The 20,521-nt window shown below is 46.6% G+C and overlaps 1 protein-coding gene across 3 annotated transcripts; it reads right to left on the bottom strand.

The window, feature by feature from the left end:
- Nucleotides 1-854: 854 nt before the first annotated feature.
- Nucleotides 855-20,468, bottom strand: GTPBP1 (GTP binding protein 1). Of its 3 annotated transcripts, none has more exons than XM_030478180.1 (13): nucleotides 20,240-20,468; nucleotides 14,725-14,836; nucleotides 12,043-12,223; nucleotides 10,657-11,005; nucleotides 10,087-10,210; nucleotides 8,019-8,133; nucleotides 7,418-7,562; nucleotides 7,096-7,278; nucleotides 6,165-6,300; nucleotides 5,412-5,590; nucleotides 4,702-4,899; nucleotides 3,568-3,609; nucleotides 855-3,159 (listed from the first exon to the last, which is right to left on the bottom strand). In XM_030478180.1, the coding sequence occupies exons 1-13, from the start codon at nucleotides 20,429-20,431 to the stop codon at nucleotides 3,067-3,069; spliced, it is 2,049 nt and encodes a 682-aa protein (XP_030334040.1). In that variant the 5' UTR covers nucleotides 20,432-20,468; the 3' UTR covers nucleotides 855-3,066. The 3 variants fall into 3 exon arrangements, with proteins under 3 accessions (XP_030334040.1, XP_030334042.1, XP_030334041.1); XM_030478182.1 differs by lacking the exon at nucleotides 20,240-20,468 and adding an exon at nucleotides 18,791-20,155; XM_030478181.1 differs by lacking the exon at nucleotides 3,568-3,609.
- Nucleotides 20,469-20,521: the final 53 nt, after the last annotated feature.

The raw sequence follows: 20,521 nt of genomic DNA, 5'->3' as shown, positions 1-20,521 counted from the left end.
AAAGGAAGCAGCTACTTGTTCTCACCCTGAGGAAGTTTGTTAACCTAGAGCATAAAGAAAAAAGGCTGCAAAAAGGGAAACTGGGACTGGCTTTGAGCTTGAGGAGAGACACACCAGTGGTCTGCTTAACCAAGATGGGCTTGGAGGCAGGTTTTGTGTTGAGGGGTGTCTATGCAGTTCTTTACTGGCCCCTCTAGGGGAAAGGCTTGTTCTCTGCTGGCCCTGGGACCAGCCCTCTCCAGGTGTAGGAGATGGGCTGCATGGACCTTTCCTCCAGCTACCAGCAGTTCCCCAGTCCAACACTCACCTGTGAGCAGCTGTGCAGGGCAGGAACAGCGCTCGTGAACCTCTGAGATCAACTGAGGTGGCAGGAAAAGGCCCCATTCCACACCCTGGAACACTCCTGCTATATTTACAGAAACGGGTTGAGTGTGCAAGTCCTAGCAAAGGTCCAGGGAGCACAAGCTTATGTTGTCTTCCAAGCAGGCAATGGAAGTGCTGTGCTATAACTGCGTCGTCTGGCAAAGTGTCTCAGATGGAGCTGGCCCCCAATGATTTGCCATAGCAGCTCTTCACACACACGTGTGCACATTTCACACAGCATAGCTCACATCATGCAAGCGTTCTCATTTCAACCCTCTGCCACCAAGAAGCACTTAGAGTAAAAGCTGTCAGGGCTGTGCAGAGGCTCAGCAGCACTCTCCTGTGGTGTGGCATGGCATGCCCTCCCCTGCCTTCAATACGAACGGAGCCAGCAAAGGAGCCTGGGGCCAGGCAAATGCTCTTGGTCTGGCTTTTGGCATTAGAGCGGCAAGCGCTGGTTTTCCAGAAGGACAAAATGCAACAAGACATACTTTAACTTGGAACAAACTTTTTTAAAATTTATTTTATAGATCACACCAGCCTGAGTGATCTTTGAATGCTGGTCACAAAAGAGAAGATCACCACCACCTCCTTTGCACAAACTGAAGTAAATCCTCTTCTAGTCTCGGCAGTCTCCTTCATTTGGAGCACAAGGAATGGAGAAAGAGAAAACCGCCTCGAGTTCCCTGTTCCCCTCAGACGCAGAGGGCAGTGAAATCAGATGCAGTTTGATGCTGCTACAGGGCCAGAAGACAACCCCACCAGGCCCTCGTGCCCTGCTTAGCCACACTTCACACCCCCTCACAATGCGGGTGCTATTAGTGTTGTAGCTGCCTATAGTTCCTCCCTCGCCAGGAGAGTGCTGGTATGTAGGCACATAGCTTGGAAAGGACTGTCTGACCTCCTCTTCCACCATGCTCAGGCCACTGCAGTCTCTAAGGCAAAGTACCCTCGTCTCCAAACCACATTCCTCACCTCTCCCATGCCACTTAATGCTCTTGGAGTGCTGGTGCCGGCATCGGGAGATGTGCTCTCCCCTCCTGAGGCCTGCTGTCGCTCAGTCGGCTTGAAAGCCTACCTCAAATCACAAGGTAAACTGGAATGAACTCCACATAGGTGCCACAGAGTGAGAAACAGGAACAACCGCTAAGGAGGAGCAGAAACCTTACAGTCACCCCCTAATTAAAACATAATCCTTCACTGGAGGAGGAAGCCCTCAAAGAAACCAAGGCTGACCGCACCGGCTGGGGAGAGCAACAATTTGCTGAGGATGCCGCCTCCTCCCTCAAAATGCTCCCACGCTTCCACAGCTCACCAGAAGCTGGCAGAGAACTCCTGTCCTCGCAGGAGCCAAGCGAAGAGGCAGGGTTAGAAGAAGAGAGATCAAAATAAGCAGGGAATTGATCACTTGCACAACGCAGGGTTAACAAATATCGTAACAATGAAGTTAATTCATAGACTGTCCTTGCAGGGCCTTCCTAGAAAAGCCAGAATTTGTCATTAAAAAAAAAAAAAAAACCCACCATACAATCTTTTCTTTTTAAAAAAAAAAAAAAAAAAAAAAAGAAAGAAAAACTACCATGTACTTCCAAACCTGAAAGCACTTCCATAAGTTCGGTACCACTCCATCATTGCCCTCTTTGGCCAAGAGGGGAGAAGACAAATCCTACCTCTGTCATGGCAAAGTTTGGCCAGTGAGTTCCAGAAGATTTAGGAAATACTGGAGTAAACAAAATCAAGGGGAGGTCAGGTTTGCCTGGTGTCTCTGTTCTAAAGGTACCTGTGTAACCACCTGTGATCTCTGTCCACTGAGGTGAGAAGGCCTTCTCTGGTTCTAAGGACAGAGCACATGTTCCTCCAATATATTCTTAATACTGTCAATTGAGCTGCTGCAGCCTCAAGAGGCAGCTTCAATTCAATCCAATGTGCACGAAGCAAACAATGAGGAAAAGCAGCGTGATGGGAAGGGGAACAGGATGGGCAAATGCCTGCCCATTTAATTCTGTCTCCAATTAAAATCTTCAGTGCTATCAACATATTCGAGAAGTATATTCACTATAGGATTCCTCAACGTCAAGAACTGCTTTCCAATTTGTTTCCCTCTCAGATCTGTGAGTAACTTTCTTACCATCTCCTTCAAACTTCAGTCACTACAACATTAAATTAAACCCACTTAGAAAGAGAATCCAGAAATTTGGCACGGGGCCTCAGTGGTGAGGAAACAATGCCCTGTGGAGCCATCCTAAGCAATGTGTTTTAACCTTTGCAAGTCTGAAATTTCCAGCGTTTGATAACCCCTGGATCTGAGACAGCAAAGAGGAGGAGAGCAGCAAGTCCTGTGGACAGAATGGGGTGAGGGAGGAGGGAGGCAGCTAACTGGCTCTTTGCAGTTCTATCCAGACTCTCCTCTCATCTTCATGCACACAAAATATAATAAAAACTAAGAATAAAAACTAAGCCCATGATGTACAAAAATGTGTCAATAGGGGGGGGGAGGAAGGTGTCAGTTACTCAGTTCTGTGTGTCTCATCACCTTCATTAGCTTATAAATTATTCTCCTCTCCATCGCTTCCTTCAGAGAGGAGGGACGATTCTTCTGCAGCCAATCAGCTGGATGGGTTTTGGTTTAAGCTGCTCTGGATCTTTTGGATAAGAAATGAAGGGAAGGGGAGGAATTCCTCAGAGGGGGGAGGAGTAAGAAATTCAGCAGCCACTGGCAGGAGTCACACAGGCTCCCTGAGACTTCACTTTATGGCGCTGACCCCCACGTCGCCGTCCTCCTCCTCCGACTTTAGACTGAAAAACAAGAAGATGCACTTCAGTGCACAGCAACCTCTGAATCAGAATCCAGATGGACTACACACATCCAGACAGCAGGAGGGCAGTTGTGAGTGATCAGCTTCCTACTACTGCAGGAAGGAGATAAGGCAGGCAGACACACCATGAAGAAAGGTGGAGAGACAGATACCCCATGAAGTTCAGTTCTTCAAGCTGGGGAGGACCTGATTTCCCAATTTTCTGAATGGTTCACTCCCATAAGAGTCATCAGGTCCCATGGGGCTCAGCACCTGGGAAATCAAGGCCTCAGGCTCCCTTGGCTTTATGCAGAATGGAGGGAGAGACCCTGCCCCCCTCCTTTTTAACCTGACTGTACCCAGGCTCAGGCCAGCAAACCCACCCTTCTCTTTTAAAGCAGCCAAATACCTTATTGCCCTCACGGATGTGGGGCTCTTCATCCAGTGCAGGCTGAGGGGAAGCAGCAAAGAGAGAGAGGCAGAGGTAAGCAAGAACAAAAGCAACACAGACTCTCAGGGGGAGGGATGAAACAGCAAGCTGGGAGCACTACTTACAACCACAGTGATGCTACATCAGGACAAGGAGGAGATGGGGGATCAGTAAAAAGCCACAGGCAAATGAGAGAACCCCTGCCAGAGGGCCCTCTTTCAGCAGCCAGCCTGCCTCAAGAGGGCTTGATTTGACCAATGGCAACTAAGATAGCTAAAATTAAGACAGGCAACACTGACCAAATCTCAGAGTCAGTTCCTGAACCTTTCACTTACTAGAAAAGTATACTAAAAGGAAAAGACCTTTCTTCTATCACTAATAAAGCTGATAAATAGCTCCCAAAGCCTGCAGTTAGAATTGAGTTCCTTTCAGACCAGACCTTCTCAGACAAGCTGAGCTAAGAAGTACTAACCAACAAAACAACCTGGATAAATTTCCTTAGAAAGAGATATGTCTTTCCTTCTAGGATGCCTCCATCCTTCCTCCTTGACAGTGCAAATGACCTGTGCCTAATACTAGTACTTAGGTTGTAATTTCTCTAGTGTAGGGATGTTCTACCTCTTATTCAGAAAACAGAAACCCATTCTGTGACCGGCTGTTAAATGCTCCACTAGTTCAGCTACTAGGTGTATGGACATGCTTCTTCACTGTGAGCACAGTTAAGTGGTAAAACTGGTGGCCAAGGGAGGCTGTGCAGTCTTCCTTCTTGGAAATTTTCAAGACATGACTGGATAAAACCCTGAGCAACCCTGTTCTGACCTCACAGCTAATCCTTCTTAGAGCAGGAGGTCAAAGCAGACACTTCCTGAGGTCCAACCTGAATTGCCCCAGAACCCTAAGCTGCTAGCTGCTGAAAGGTCAGCCATGAGCAGTCATCCAGCCATCAGAGAATTCTGCTTTCTGCTCTGAGACTACTTATATTTCTCTTTGTTTCTGTGGCACATTGAGTCCCAAGGTGAAGGGGTAATGCCTGTGCTTTAAGAGTACCCCTCCTCCAACAGATGAAATCAGGATGTAAACAGCTAGGACAGACACGGTATTTTCTCCACTTACCAATGGCTGCAGGGCAGGAGGTGTCAGTGGCGCTGCGGCTGTTGAGGGGGCCTCGTCCCCAGCTGGTGGGCCCCCAGATGCTGTCCCAGCTGGGGGAACACCATCCTCTCGTTTCGTAACGGCTCCCTTCTTGGTTGACTGCATCTTGATCTGCTGTGGCTTAGAGTTCATTGGGGAGTTATTGGTGGTCTGGAGTAACTGCAAATTGCAAAGGGAGAGGCCAAAATCAGCATTAAAATACCTAGGCCAATCTGGTAAGGTTCAGTGCTGCTTTTTAACAAAAACCTGAGAGAATTCATACCAACAGCCATCACGAGAAGAATGCAGCAGCGGCTGTTCAAAGAAACCTAGGCCTCTGAGCTGCCCCCAAGAACCCTTACAGGATGGAAAGGGCCACTCAGCTGAGGTGACACTTAACCCTCCACAATGTGACTCAAAGCGATCAGCTACCAACTGTCAGAAAGAGACCGAGCCTTAAGAACCAGAGGCATCTGGCTCACCTCCCACCTTCACACTCCTTCATTCACATCAGCTAAAAACCCACAACACGACAAAGCACACTGCTCATCTGTAACCCATGGGCTGCTGTTTGTGATTGAAGGACAGCCTCTTCCCTCAATATTCCAGAGCTATCCCGATTATCCTGCTGGCTTCTCAGTGCCAAAAGTAGGTAACTGGACAAAAAAAGAGGCAGACTTTTCAGCCTTTACCTTAGTGATGGTACCCACAGCTTTGGTGCGGCCTTCACGGAAGACCAGCCGCTGGTCTATGTGTAAGTATTCTGGGGTTTTGATGAAGCGGAAGTGCACCGTGGCTTTGTCCCCTGTCCTCAGGCAGTCCTTGTCCATGCTGAGAATCGTGGCTGTCTGACGGATGCTGCCACAGTGCACTGCGAATGGAATGCACAAAGGCTTTCAGCAGCCAGTGCCATTAGGGGAATAAACTCTAGAGAGACATTTAAGGCAGCTCTTGCTACCCTATAGCTAACAGGGCCAAGTTTGGAACGTAAAAATCTACTGTGTAGCAAAAACTGTAGGGGTCACACAGCTGCCTTTGTTCAGTCCTCAAAAAGAAAACATACATAAGTTAGAACAGTTGCCTCCAAATGGAGACTTTCCTGAAGAACCCTCAACAGAATCCTACACACCAAGCAGCTGGGCTAAAGGACTCAAAATGAGTCCTTCCACCAGCATTTGAAGCTGAAGAATCTTTGCAGCACGGAGATCTGTCTCAGGCAGGCTCCAAGTACACTTGGAGTCACACATCCCCTTTTTACCTACAGCCTCCCCCATTCTCTGTCAGATCCCTCCCCTCTCTCTAACACATTGCTGGCAAAGGTAAAAACACGAACTATGGTGCATATTCAGGTTCACAGACCCACAGGAGCAAAATTATCTCAGGCTAGAATGGATACAAACTGTTACCACTGGGAAACAAAGATGAGGCAACACTGAGACACATACCCATGGCCTGATATCGTGGGCTGATGGTGGTGGGGTGATGGAGCACCAGAATCTCTGCTTCAAACTCCCACGATGCTTGTGGATTCAGGCGGGGTGACACCATTACCATGCCTTTCCGGATGGAAGAACGCTTGATCTGAAAAGCAGAGACACAAAAAAGCTTGGCTGATTCTCCAGGGAAGAAATTTGCTTCTCTGGCTGACTGCATCCAGAAGGATCCTAAGGGATTTCACAGATATTAACTCATGCTCACCAAAAGGCAAAGCAAGAGCTGTTTAGCAATATGTAACGATGCTATGCAAAGGTTGCAAAAATCAAGTTCAGCTGAATTTTCTAAGGAAGCTTTAGTTACAGTGCTGGGAATGCTTGACACTGACACAGAAGTTTTAACTCACTGATCCTTTAAAAGCAAAACAAACAGCCTGCTTGCGTATTATCCAAGCAGATGATCTCTCCAAAAGTGTGATGTCTGTTAACACAACATGATAAGCCTGAATACATGAAGTTTGGTATAGCCTAAATTATATCCCCTTAAAATCAGTGCAGCTTTTATTGACAGAAACCTTTTGCAACAGGAATCACATCAAATTTTGCTAATTGTTAAACCCCAAATCATGCAGTTGGACCTACAAGCTGAGAGGAATAGTGTAAATGCACTGTCCAGGACACTAATGCAGTTCTAGCACAAAAGGAAACTTTTCTTCCAATGCCTCCACTTTGTTAGACATCTCCAACACTACTCCTCCTTACCTTGGGTCCCATGGCAGCTACCACGTGGCAGCTGTCAGGTGGAACAACTGGGAATGTGGGACCTACAGAGGTTCTATGGGATTTTATTCAGGCGTGAAAAGAGGCAGATGAGGTTTGCAGAAGCAGTCTTATTGCAACTGAAGTCCTAGAGCACTCTGGGGTTTAGAACTGACCATCTCACCTTTTTCAAAGCAAAGGAGGCAGTCTGACCTCCCCGCACTTCTTTGACGGGCATTCTCTTGCGGTGGATGGATTTGACAGCAATGGGTAGGAAGTTGCCAAGGGGATCTGGCCCCAGCAGCAGGGTGTCATTTAGCTTGATGAGGCCTCTCAGTGTTGTCCCAGACACCACTGTTCCTACACCCTACACCAAAAAAGAAAAAACAGTAAGTGGAGTTACTCAACTATGCCAGCAGAAGAGCTCTACAACTCCCCTCTCTAGGGAAGATAGCTTCTTCAACCTAGAAGAGGCAGAAAATGCTTCCAAATAGCAGGCCCCTTACCGGGACAGAGTAAGTATCATCTATCTGGAATTCTGCTGGCTCTTCTTCCCTGTAACTGGTCCGTGAAGACAAGAGATTAAGAAACATCTTCAGCAAATCTAGGTTCTCCCCGGTGACATTGGAAATCTGGAAAATGGGGCACATCCTGTAAAGGGAAATTGATGAAAATGGAGTTAGCTCACCTCCCTGCCTGGGATTCCACGTGTAGGAGACATCCAAAATCTTGGGACTGAATTCAATACACAGTGCTAGGAAGGGAGAGCCTGGCAAGCAGTCAGATGCACAACACCCCACTTTTGAAAAACAGTAACATTGCCTCTGCCTTCTTATGACATTCAGGAAAAGGTGTAAGGTTCCGGGACTGAAGGAAGCCAAATACCCTGCCATCTTCTGCAGACTGCCCAGAAGCAGCCTCTCACTTGTCTCAGAGAGGGGAACACAAGCAGGTCACCCTCAGAATCAATGCATTCTTATGGAATCAACACACCACATGGCAGATGCAACCTTCACACATCTAAACAATGAGACTCTCTTTCTGAATCTTCTCACCCAGTCTTCAAATAGGATTGAAAGAGAAACAACTCTCCTCTACTCCCGTTACCTCTCTGAGCTGAAGTTGGAGGCTGTTACAATGACATCATCCTTGCTCTGAACCAGCACGGGAATCTTCCTGCACCCTGGGGACTTCAGCAGTCGCTGTAACAGCTTCAGGGTTTCTTAAAGGGTGAAATGAATATTGTTAGGGAAGCATCTCCCATCTTTGCAGATTGCTTTTGTGGGGTCTCTCCCCAAAGGGAGACTGGTGCTTTTGCCACAAATAGACAGGAGAAGATGGCTAAAGGTGTGTGAGTGCGACTATGAGTTTGCTACAGCCCAGGTGGGACTTAGGAGCCATTCCATCTTCCATTTCATGCCAGCTAGCCTGCTGCCAAGCAACACTATACACGAACAGGCATATATGTTTGCATCTGCAAGTGCAATGCTGTGGCTTTTTATAGCTGTCTACTAAATAACTTTAAGCGTTAAAAGGTATTTACTCTTCCTAGAAAGGGTTTTTCATACCGAAATCAATGAAACCCAGGAGCACTCAGGAATTGAAATATTTGAGAACATGTGAATTAGAAACCAATTTTGACCAAACAAAACTTGGCACACTTTCCCTGACAATCAACCTGCCCTAGAAGGTTAGAGAAGCATGAAAGGGGTAAAGATCACCGTCACAGACTAAGACAGCGTAGGTGGACCAGATCCAGAAACAAATACTTTGGGAAAAATCTCATGGCTCCCAACTTTGATCTTTTGCCTCTTTTAAATATATTTTCTAAGCCTCATATTTATCAGCCAGCAGGGGCATTAACCTGATGCACTGGCATCAGACTCCTGCAAAGTGCCTTACAACAAATGAGGGGGAAAAAAAGGCTGGTAAGGGCTTAAAAGAGCAAATCATTTATATTCTACAATTCTCATCCAATTAGATGGCTTTTGTGAACAAATAATTGCCTATGTGAAAGTAATGTTTTGGATACAGAAACACAAACATCTAATCATGCCATCTGCTCTTCACAGATACATTTGAGTCAAATCTTGTGTCTAATTTAAACAGAACATGACATGGGAGTGGCTTCTCCCAAAATCAGTTCTTCTCACCCTGAGCCAAATGTTCTCCTTTCCCAGTTGTTATCTTATGGTCAGGCCTTACATTTATTTGCCAAACATATTTTACAGAGACATTTAGATTATCTTCTGATCACATGCTTCTGTTTACCTGAAACATATTTAGGATTTTTACAATAATGAACTAACCACAGACAATGAACTAACCACAGACAGTAACAGGAGCATTTATTTTCCTGATTCTTAGGACTGATTATAAAAAAAAAAACCCCCACCATTGCTGAAATTAACCACAGCATGTTCCTGAAGGTGTGGGAAACACATCAAGAGAATTTTAAAGGTGAGAGTTGGTCACAGCCTGAAAAAAGCGTAGGGTAGAGGGACACTGCTGGGGTTAGAGGTGCTGCTTTAACTGCTGCTGAGCCAAAAACTCACTAGCCCCTGCTGCTCACCGCCATCCCCATTTGTGTCTAGTCCAGTAACATAGCCCATATATGCACCTACTTTGAACCATGATTTATTAAGTGCTGGTTGGTTGTTCAGACAGAGGAAGGAGCTGCTGTAGTTAGGCCAGCGTATCTGAGAAGTGCCCAGGTGAGCAGGATGTAACAAGCAGCTGGCCCTTCAGCTAACGGGTGCTGGTAAACAAGTTTGATGACAGCTTAAAATCACATTCAAACTGCAGGCAAGGAGGAAAGCAGCTTTCAAGAGAACTTCCAGACTTTCCCTGCAGACTTAAAATACCCAGAGAGAAAGCAAAGCCACTACTCTAATTGTATGCTTCTCCCGTTAGAGCTCAACTGAGCAAAACCCTGCAGAAACATTTTCAGGTTGCCCAGCTGAGTCCCCCAACTTGGGTAATTTTGAAACGGTGACTATGAGTGAACTGCCTGCAAAACAGGCCAGGAAAAAGGACAGATTTCTGGAAGGTGTTTAAGATGCAGTCAAAACAAGATAAAGCAGCTTTCCTCCAGCAGCAATTCCTCAACCCAAGCAGAGGACAACAGCACATTCAGAGGCAAGAAAAAGCCCTGGAAAGAGCTTGTAGGACTCACCTTGCAGGATGTTGGCAGGGCACATGTCGATCTTGGTCACTACAACAAAGACGGGAACATTAAGTGCAAGCGCCAGGCCCAAGTGCTCCTTGGTCATTCCAACAATCCCAGCATTACTGCCAACCTACACCAGGGATACAAGATACAGGGATGTAAATGTTCCTCCTGCAGTAAACAGGGTTACAAAGTCTTGTGTTAGATGTGCAGTAGGCTGTGATTAGGTTGTAGATGTGTCATTGCGACTGTATGAGCAGACCCAGCTGATTTCAAATGCTGTTGGACAGTGGCTAAGGACTAATTTCTCCTCAGTTTTAACAAAGTTTTCTGGAATTTGAAAACCTTTCAGTTTCCAAGAATCATATATCTTGGGCCTGCCTGGATGGACAGTCCTGGGGCACTTGCGTCAGAGTCCTGGCGAGATACCCACAGTGGCTTCTGCTCTCTACTTCTGGGAAATGCTGCCTTCCTCCACAACCCCACAGGGACTTTGCAGTAGTTTAGAGATGAAGGCTGTTAAAGCTGTGAACAGCCCCACTCCTTCGAGTACAATACATGCTTCTTGCTACCTACCATAAGCATGCAGAAGTCAGGTAAATGGCCGGTCATGCCAAAGACGGTGGTTTTCAGGTACTTTTCGTGACCAGCCAGGTCAATGAAAGTAATGACTTTGGTGGATTTCTCACAGATCTTTGTCCATTCCAAGCTGCCACCGTGGCTGTCAGGCTTGTTCACCACGTTGCCCTCACTGTCGAAGCCCAGAATGTCGTTGCCCACACTGCTGGTGCGTCCTGACTCAATCTCATGCTTATGGCGGAACAGTTTTTGCCGAGCAAAGCCTCGGCCATTGTCTAGTTCACCATGTGTCAAGACACCCAGCAATGTGCTCTTTCCTGCATCCACATTGCCAACCACTGCTACCCTGGAGGGGAAAGCAAAAAGGAACCTGGTAAAATATAATACCTGAAGAAATAAACAAGCAATCAAAAAAACCCCAAGCATCACTGCTCCTGCAAATAACAAGTTTGTTCTCCCTAAACTTCAAACACAGATTCAAACATGTTAGACCTTCACAAGCAGAGATTCTTTCACAGTTATTAGCTAACAGTGGAGATCCCAGACTCTGAGAAGTGGGATGTGAAAGACTGTGGAAACACATCGCTGGTGTCCAGAGCACAGTCAGACATTGCTTGATGCCATACAGCATATCTCTTCCAACTCCTAGTTTCTGCAATCCAACATAAACACCGTGGCAAATAAAGACTAAATCCCAACTTGGTCTGGAATATCTCTGCCTTCCTCATATTCCTCACACTGCAATAGCACTAGGTGCTAGGGAGAGCACAGGAATTTAAACTGCTGTTCCCAGAAAAGGAAAAGCTCAAACAATGAAAGATTTGTGGGGAAAACCCTCTCCTACAGCAATCTCCTTCCTTGACTCTGATAAAGGTGATTATCATGGCTGTTGGCAAATGTTGGAAATCCATTACATCCAGGTCTGGGCAGACTCTCAAGTCATGTTACACAAGCTATTATATGTTCATTAAAAGGTGACTTGGATCATCATAGGCTTGGAATAGAATAGAACCCTTAGTCAAAAGCACTGTGTTCCAGCAGCGTACATGTATGTTCACACATACAGACACACGTGTACATGTGACTCCCTGCCGGGGGATTCCAGCACACAAAAGATCCCTAAACTGCAAAGTTGTCACCCAGACAACAACAGCCCTTAGCTAAACACAGGCAAACCTCCACAAACAGTTTGTTCACAAAAGGACAGCAACAACAACAAAATGACAATTTCATTAGCAAGGAGTGGCCAAGCTCAATTCCCTTTGTTGGGTAGCTACAACACCCAGACTCAAATCAGCGTTGCTAGCTCAGCATCACACACTGCTCACAGGGTAAAAATGCAGCTGGGCTGCTGACTAACCCTGTCTCCACCCGGCTCCTCACCTGACCTCCAGGAAGTCGTTGTCACCCACACGTTTCCGAACCAGGTAGTCGCGCACCTTTCCCCCCGCCTCCTGGTGTTCCCGCAGGAGGATCACGTCTGCCTCGATCTGCTCTGCCATGCTCTTCAACGTGGCATAGGATGCTTCCATGTCTGCCTCGCTCAGACCGTATTCAGTCCCATCTAGTGCAATGTTGGGGCGACAAAGGACAGACAGTGAGCACCACCTTGCAATGGCCAGCAGCAGTGTCATTCTGCCTGGGGCTTTCTCACTGATTGGGGTTTATATGTGGACTGGAAATGTCAGCCATGTAAACAGAATAAGCACCCTTTGCCCCAAATGAAAAAGGATTGTCTTCATGCTAAGTCTTAAAAGACACTAGAAAAGCAACACCTTTCATCTAGACGAGTTTTCTTCACGATTTCTACGAGCAAATACTTAGGGATTGGCAAGAAAGAAGCATGTCTGTCTAATTCCCTTTCTTCACATGCTAAAGGTAGTCTGTGTGCAATCACATGCTGAAGGTACTTTGCATGCCATTTCCTTCAGTCAGATAAAACATTTTCTCTCACACTGTAATCGAGGAAAAAGCATTAAGAAAAGGAAAGCTCTGACTGAAATATCACCACAATTAACCAGGGAATGTGGGACCAATTTAAACAATCAGCTTATTTTATAAAACCACGTCCCAAGTACACATTTTCTGCAAGTCTGCCCTGCACAGCAATTTCTTTAGAATCTTACATTCTCCAGTTAAAACAATGTTTTTGGCACGTCTCATTGCCTTCCCCCTGGCACTTGCAAGAATTGCTGACAGAAAAAAACAAGGAGGCACTGCTGCCTCTGCACAGCTCACCCAAGCAAAGAACTGACAGTGAGAGCAAGCCAGTGGCAACTATCCAGACACTTTCAAGGCCACCACAGCTCTTGGCTCCTCTCTTAACCCAGGTGTTGAGAAGCTGCATGGATTTCAGACTAGAATCTCCTCTGTGGGTAAAAAACCCAACAAACAAAGGTGGAGAGCTACACTGCACCTGGATGACCAAAGCTATTGCTGTATGCGCATTCATATGCATGGCTGACTCATCAGCTGGTGAGCAGTAACTGCAGTTTGCACGAACTAATCAGCATTTTAAGTACTGCACAGCTCTCCAACGAGTAGAGCTGCTGGGTGATTTCTAACCTAGCTCATGAGCTGGCTGAGAAGCTGTTGAGATGGTGGAGAAAACAAAAAGCACCGTGGCTGGGGTCTTGGGTTGTAGAAGGGGAATGAGAAGTAGAGGACACGAGAGAGTAAGAGCCAAGGGATAAACGAAAGGGTCACTACTGATGAAGCAGTGAGCTTCCTGGCAGTCTTCACTTGCTTTTCAGTCATCCAAGTTGGATACCCATGATGACCAAAATCACAGACACTCAAAGTGAATGAGAAGGAGTGACAGTGGCAGGGATACCAAGATTTTTTCTGTTGGGGATCTCTTCTGTAAATTGGACACAATAGCCATCTTCCTTGACTGCACAGCAACCCAAAATGAAGTTAGAAGTTTTAGCTCATATTATAAGAAAAAAAAAAATGCCTACTTCTAAGTACATCAGTGCAACAACCACCAGTTAAAACCCTCACAAGGTATCCTAAAATAGAAAGCTGTTACTACTAGCCTGACTAGCTAGATCTCCGCTGCAGATATGTTTATCCCAAACACCAAAGATTCAGACTACATGAGGGAAATTCACTTGGAGACAAGAACACTATGCCTGTATGACCACTGGCCTTTTCTAGGCTTCTCTTCTATGTTGGCTGCTTCACAAGACACCAAGAAATCCCCAAAAGCACGCAGTTCCGAAGTAACACAGCTCTCTCCCTCCATTATCTCAGCCAACCCTGGCAGTGACGACCAGGTTTTGTATTCTTCCTCAAACATCGTAACTAGCAGAATGTCTGATCATAACAACTTGATGTCCAGCAGATATCTAAGCTATTTGAAATGTGCCTTTAGCCTTATGATAGCCATAGACAAGCTTTTTGCATCCAGAGAAAGAAATTTCAATTTCAAGCAAGGCCATGTTCAATACCAGCATCAGATGTAAATATTCAGATTGTGGAGAAGACCAAAAGGTAATCCTTTCTAACTGCTAAAAAGGCAATTTTTGCTAAAAGGCAAATGACTGCAGTCACACCCAAGCTAATGTGGCAATAAAGGCTTCACGCTGAGAAAAGGGAAACCTTTCTTTCCATAGTACAGACACACACTAACGAAGTAAGTCAGCAGCATATATTTTGGCTATCCAAAGTATCTCAAATACGTTCCTATGGGTTAAAAATATTGTTATTTAAAATAGAGAAGTGAACAAAACCAGACAGAACAAGACCTCTATCAGGCACTGAGGATGCCCGTACTAAAACTGTTACTGTAATTTCAGATCCTCCATCTTCTCCTGGTGTGCCCAGACAACTTATGCCTTATATCCAAAAAAAGCACTTTTATATAAATTTTATATTTTATATAAAAAATATGTTTAGCCCCGCTACACAAGACAGTTGCTGGCAGGAATAAAAGAATGTCCCACATGTTCTGCTGTATTTTATGGAGGTTTCCAAGTTCCAAGCAGCAGTCCAGTTAGATGAACTAGGTTTTTCTTATAATTGCAATGGGTTTTGTTGTTTTCCTGAGGAAGATACACTCACCGGATCCTTGACCGATGACATAGATGGTCTCCCCACATCCCTCATCGATTCTCTCTGACATCTGCCGGAGCAAACTGTCATATTGCTCTGAAGTTGGACTCACCATCACCAGCTGGAAAAAAGATTGAATATCCATTTGCAGATGTCAAGCAAACAATTTCAAAACCAGCTTCAGTTATACGGACAATCGATCCATGTACTTTATTGAAAGAGAAGAGCTCTTTCTCCAGGACCGCTTTTTGGTGGTTTGCTTTCACTTGTTTTTATTAAACCAGCTTCACTGACAGCTATTTCCTTGTGACACTGCACAAGGTTATTTGTCTGAGCTCAGGGTTCATTTATGTTGCAAGATATACTTCATGTAAGAATACCAAGCATCTCTTTTTGAAGTAACCAATGTTTAGAAGCCACATTTAAGTGAACATCCCACTTCTTCTGTGTAATACATGTTTCCATGCAAGGAAAACAAAGGGGAGGAGATACTTCCTCCAAAGAAATTCCTTAGCTGGGTATTCCAGAATCCACCTCAGACAGTGCTGCTGCTTCCCCAGAGCACGACACGACAGCCAGAGGAAATCAGTCAGCCCTCACTGCAGAGCACACCTAGGCACCAAAACCTAGAGCATCTCTTAAGTCTTTCACACACTTGATCCCCCCTTTTGTTTTCTGAGGGGGCAGAGCGGAAGGAAAGAACACGAATAAGCATTAGTTTCAAACTCCTAACAAAACTTCAAGTACTTCACGCCCCAGTGCTGTGAGACAGATGTACAAAGCACTTTGTATGAGCACTTTTGGGCGATTCACCATTGGAGAGCTGCAGTTTTGTAAGCCAGCAGCTGTGTTACCAATAAGCTTTGACTGCAGTTATTGCAACAACCACAACTTCCTTTGATCTCCCCTACAGAGGCAGCAAGAGAAGCAAAAAGTAGACAGAAACAAAGTGGAAAATGAAGACAAGACAACAGAGTTTCAGGATTTTTCTTAGAACAGCTGAGGACACCTGCAGAGACTGGTTACAATGGTGGCACGGCAGTGGCAGACCAAGGAGACCTTCCATCACCCATTCAGGGCCACCTGCTCCTTGACTGCCTATAGCTATAAATCTGTTGGTGGCTGATACAGTGGCTCACTAGATGTTGCAATTGAAATATGCATTTCTGCTAAAAAAAGCACTTTTGGTATAAGTTGTAAAGTCTACCATCTACCATTAGCTCTACGGGTAGGTACGCTTGTGCCACACTACAACACTCAATGAAATCTATACTTCCACTAGCTGTTTTTTCATACACAGTCTGAAATCATGTCCAGAACAATGTACTTTCCTTCACTACGCATGGAGGCCAATGTGAAATCTGTGCTAGATTTGCCTAAAACATATGGATTGCAGCAGTTCATAATGATTACATCTTCAAGCCTGCCCAACATTCTCTATTAACACAGCCTGACTTGCTAGCACAGCTAAACACAATGTGTATTCAAGGAAGAACTACCCCTACTACCTACATAGTTGATGAAGACCTTTATTAGGAATTTAGAGTGTAAGGGAACACAAACCCCCACAAATAACACTTAAGCAGCTTTCAAAATTATAGCAATACACACATCTGGAAAACCGAAGCACAGACATCAAGTGGTTAAGCCTGATTAGAAGGTTTAAGGCAGCGAAAGCAACACTCTCCTCAAATATTAAGGGTCTCACAAAGCATGTATGTGATGTATGTGTCTGCAAGGGCCAGGCAGCTACAAGAGAGACCTTCACGTGCCTCTTTTAGACACATGCCCTGCCTAAGCCTTTTAATTACTTGGCATGGTCTGCAAAGAGTAGCAAAGCACTCCGATCTGGAAGGCCACATAGTCTTTTTACTTCATGCCACAAACGACTGAGTTTTGCCTTTATTATTTGTTCTTTTGGGTTCGTTTTCTTCTTAAAGGAGACCACTGGATATAAATGTATTTAGATGAAAACCAGCAACTGTTTGGAGGGTTGATCAGGATGGGAATGGAAGGCTGTGTGTTGATACGTAGAGCTTGTTTTGCCCAGCAAGCACCTTCAGGAATTCCTGGAAGCATAGCAGACAGGGTCACCATTTAGGCTAGTGCACCAGCACAGCTCAGGGACTCAGGAAGACCTATTAAATAGGCTGTCATATGCATAAAGATCAACAAAATAATGGGGGCCACCAGCATAGAGCCACACTAACTTCAGTCTCTTCAAGTCTCATCACCAGCTTTATTTTCCTATGAGTTCAAATGCTTCAGCAGTATGAGTGGGCAGGATGTTATCTAAAATATGAGGGGATATTTCAGATGAGCAGCTCGATGTCACCTTTCTCCATGGTGCCAGGCAGGAGGGCCCGGGCCTCAAACAGCATGGTACCCTCACACATCAGCTCAAAACACCGTTCCCCCTACCCTGCTGCTTTCACTACCAGGCAAAGGTGCTGCTGAAGGGTGTTCCACTGGCAGATTGCCTCCAAAGCCTGCCCCAGGACCGATGAAGCTCACAGCTGATACGGTGTAGTAGGACGTCAAGAGAAGGATGTGTGGAACAAATAGCAGCTTTCATGGATCACAGCTTTCAGTGTCGTTCAGTGTTTCTAATGGCTGCGTCTGGACCCTCAGCCAGTTCTGCTGTTTCCTAGGTCACTGCAAGACTTGACTTTGTTTTGAAGATCTCTTCAGCTAGCTTCCTGGACACAGGGAGCCTGTTCTTTGCCATCTCCTTGGTCAAAGAGAGGCCCTCCATCTTGGCCTCTCTGCTTTTTAGCTTTGAGCAATCCCCTCCATGTTTGCACTACATATCTGTGTTTTTCAGAGGTTTTCACAAAGTCAAAAATTTCCATTTTTGTTCTTTCCACTTTGCCAGGCATTGAGCAGTTAACAGTAGGAGCCATGTGGGGTCTAGCAACCTCAGATTTCCTATAGGGCAAAAAAAGTAACAACCAGTTATTGTTTTATTCTCACGACATCAGAAGGAAATATATCTCACAAGTTTGAGATGGCACCTCTAAAGTCCCTTCCCAATCTCTGGGGAGAGGTGGCTTTTCCCACCTTTCCTCTGATCAGCTTTGGGATTAACATACACTAGAGGTGGGTAATGGCTACAGCTGTCTGAGCTTACTCCAGCAGGACAAGTTGGACAGTGCAATTTCAAGAAACCAGTGAGATTGAGCTCAGGGTGTATCAGCCCTCCTACAGGCAGTCCTTACAAAAGAAGCATCCCATATCCATGAGATGGGCGAACAATAAAGATTAAGGGCAAATCGAATACTATGCGGTATGTAGTGCTGATCTTTATTGGAACAACACAGCCTGACACTTTGCATGGCTGGAAGGCGACTGCCGGCCATTGGGAAGTCAGGGCAAAGGCACCTTCTGTAATATCACATTTTGCTTTCTGTTTCCTGTGGACATACATAGCTCAAGTGCTAATAACATTCTGTTGTCAACGTAGATCTAATATAAGTACCAGCTCTTCACTAATAGCCTTGTGTGATATGGTTTTATCCTGAAAGATGATCACTACTGCAGTGTGTTAGTACTGAAGGGAAAATAAACACCCACTAAGATCAACACGATAATGAATTTCTGCTGATAAATGGAAGTGTTTGCTTGACCAGCTGACAAGATGCACTTGATAACTGAATCCCAAAGTGTTCCTCTAAAAAAAGCACACCCTACAATGAACACCCCGGGGGAGAACAGTCAGAAACGTATGTAACACAGCGAGGGGGTGGGTCAGACAGGACAGAGGTAGCAACTAGCAAACAAATAGACTGCAGTGAGAATCACCGGTTTAAGCAGGAATTGAAAGGCAGCAATTCAACTGGGAAGACAGGAAAGATGGGGGGATCAGGAGGGAGGGGCACATTAGCTTCTGCATTCTCACCATATGGGATTACTGTTTTGAGCACATAGCAGGAGACTAACTTGGAGAAATGGAGCAGAGCTCATAGTCTTAGCTCTCATCCAAGGTAGGGGTGATTGAAAGGTTTAGGGAAAAGACAGAAGCTGTACATTGCTGTATGGAAAAGTAACTTGTAATAAAGGTCAAAAACATGCTTACCTATTGCTTCCATAGTGCCTGCAGATTTCTAGGAATGGGAGACAGGCTGACAACACAAATGGAGATTGCGGGAGAAACACATTCCTCTTTCTTCGTCAAGAGTTTTGGTCAGGTTCCTGGCTGTCAAGAATCAGTGACACAGCCCTCGGCGTCCTCCTGCGCCCTCTTCCACATCAGCCACATCCAAGACAAAGCACCGATCAATATTGGCATCGTGTATCAAAATCTTGTCCAGCTCATTCAGGCATGAACAGGTGGCTCAATAGATACTGCAGGCTTGATTTCTGTTCTTTACTATAAGACATCTTCAGAACATTTGTTTGAATACAGCACCACATTGTAAAACATCCGGTCATCCCCTCAAACAAAAACGTTTCCACACCCACACACCACAATTCCTCTTCCTCCATTTTTCCATGGGGGCAAGAAAATCCAGGACTTTGGAACAACTCCAGATGGAAGCATGAAGAGCAGGGATGTCAGAAAACCCTCAGGAGAATATACCAGTTATGCTGACTTCTGGATCACATAGTTACAAGGGGACCAAACCAAGTTTTCAGGAGACTTTGGACTGGGAGATGGCACCACGATACATCAAACCCTTGGCAGCAGAAGATAACAGTTAAAGAGACCAGCCAATTGGGGGAAGAAAAAAATAAGAAGATGGGGTGGAAGATGTAGTCTGTGGCAGGCTCATGCATACATGTATTACAACAATGCAAGACGGAAATGAGAACAGATTCTGACAGGAATAAGACCACCACACAGTTTCATCACTCGATTCCTAGAAAGAAACTGCTCAAGAACAAACCTTTTTGTGCTGACTTAGCCCGGTGTGCAAGAGCAAGGCAGCCTTGTCGCTGAGCCCTCATGCTCAACGAATTACAAGCTCTGACCTGCTTCTAAGATTGTAAAGAAAGCCCCAGGAACTAGCACGACTGGCAGCAGAGATAACTACAGAGAATCAGCGCAGAGGGAAAACGTTAGTGAGACGTTAAAGCAGCTGTCGGCTTCAAACCCTGTGCTCGCTAAGAGGACTCAACACCCGCCGTAGGCGCTTCCCCGAGGAGGAGAAGGAAGGAGCAGGGCGGACAAGCCTGCCAGCTCCCTCCTTTCCCGGCCAGGGCACGGCTCGCTCCCAGCCCTACCTCAACTTCACAGCGCTTCTCCCGGCCGCCTCCACACGGCGCGGCGGGCTCTGCCGCCCGGTCGGGTGATGCTGGGACCGAGGGGGCCCTGGGACGAGCCCCCCACCTCCTGCAGGGGCAGGCGGGCCCCCGGCCTCTCACTCTCCTGAGGTGAGAGGCAGCGAGGAGAAGGGGTGGGCCCCGGCTGCGGGGCCGCCCAGCTCCAGCCGGACCGAGCCGGGGGGCAGCCCCACAGGAAAGGTGGGCGCCAGGGGGAGGGCAGCGAGGGGCCCGGCGGGGTGATGGCGCTCGCCGGGCCTACCTTACTGGTGAGGTCGATCTCCGGCTCGCCGTTGAGTGCCTCACCATCCTCGGCGTCGAAGGGGGCGCGGAGGGGACAAGCAGCCGCCGCTACGCGAGGCCCCCCGCCCGGGGAGCCGGGCTCTGGGGCAAACATACAGGCCGGCACCGGGGAGCCCCCCATGGGGGATCGGCTCCGCTCCGTCGCCGCCATCTTCCCTGCCCCGGCCCTCCTGCCCCGCCCCTCCGCCCTGGGAGGCGCGGCCGCGCCGCCCCCGGCCCGCCGAGGAGGTGCCAGCCAATC

The sequence above is a fragment of the Strigops habroptila genome, chromosome 3, assembly GCF_004027225.2.
Source record: "Strigops habroptila isolate Jane chromosome 3, bStrHab1.2.pri, whole genome shotgun sequence".
Taxonomy (NCBI): Eukaryota; Metazoa; Chordata; class Aves; order Psittaciformes; family Psittacidae; genus Strigops; species Strigops habroptila.
The sequence above is the reverse complement of the archived record's forward strand: the minus strand, read 5'-3'. Positions and strand labels throughout refer to the sequence as shown.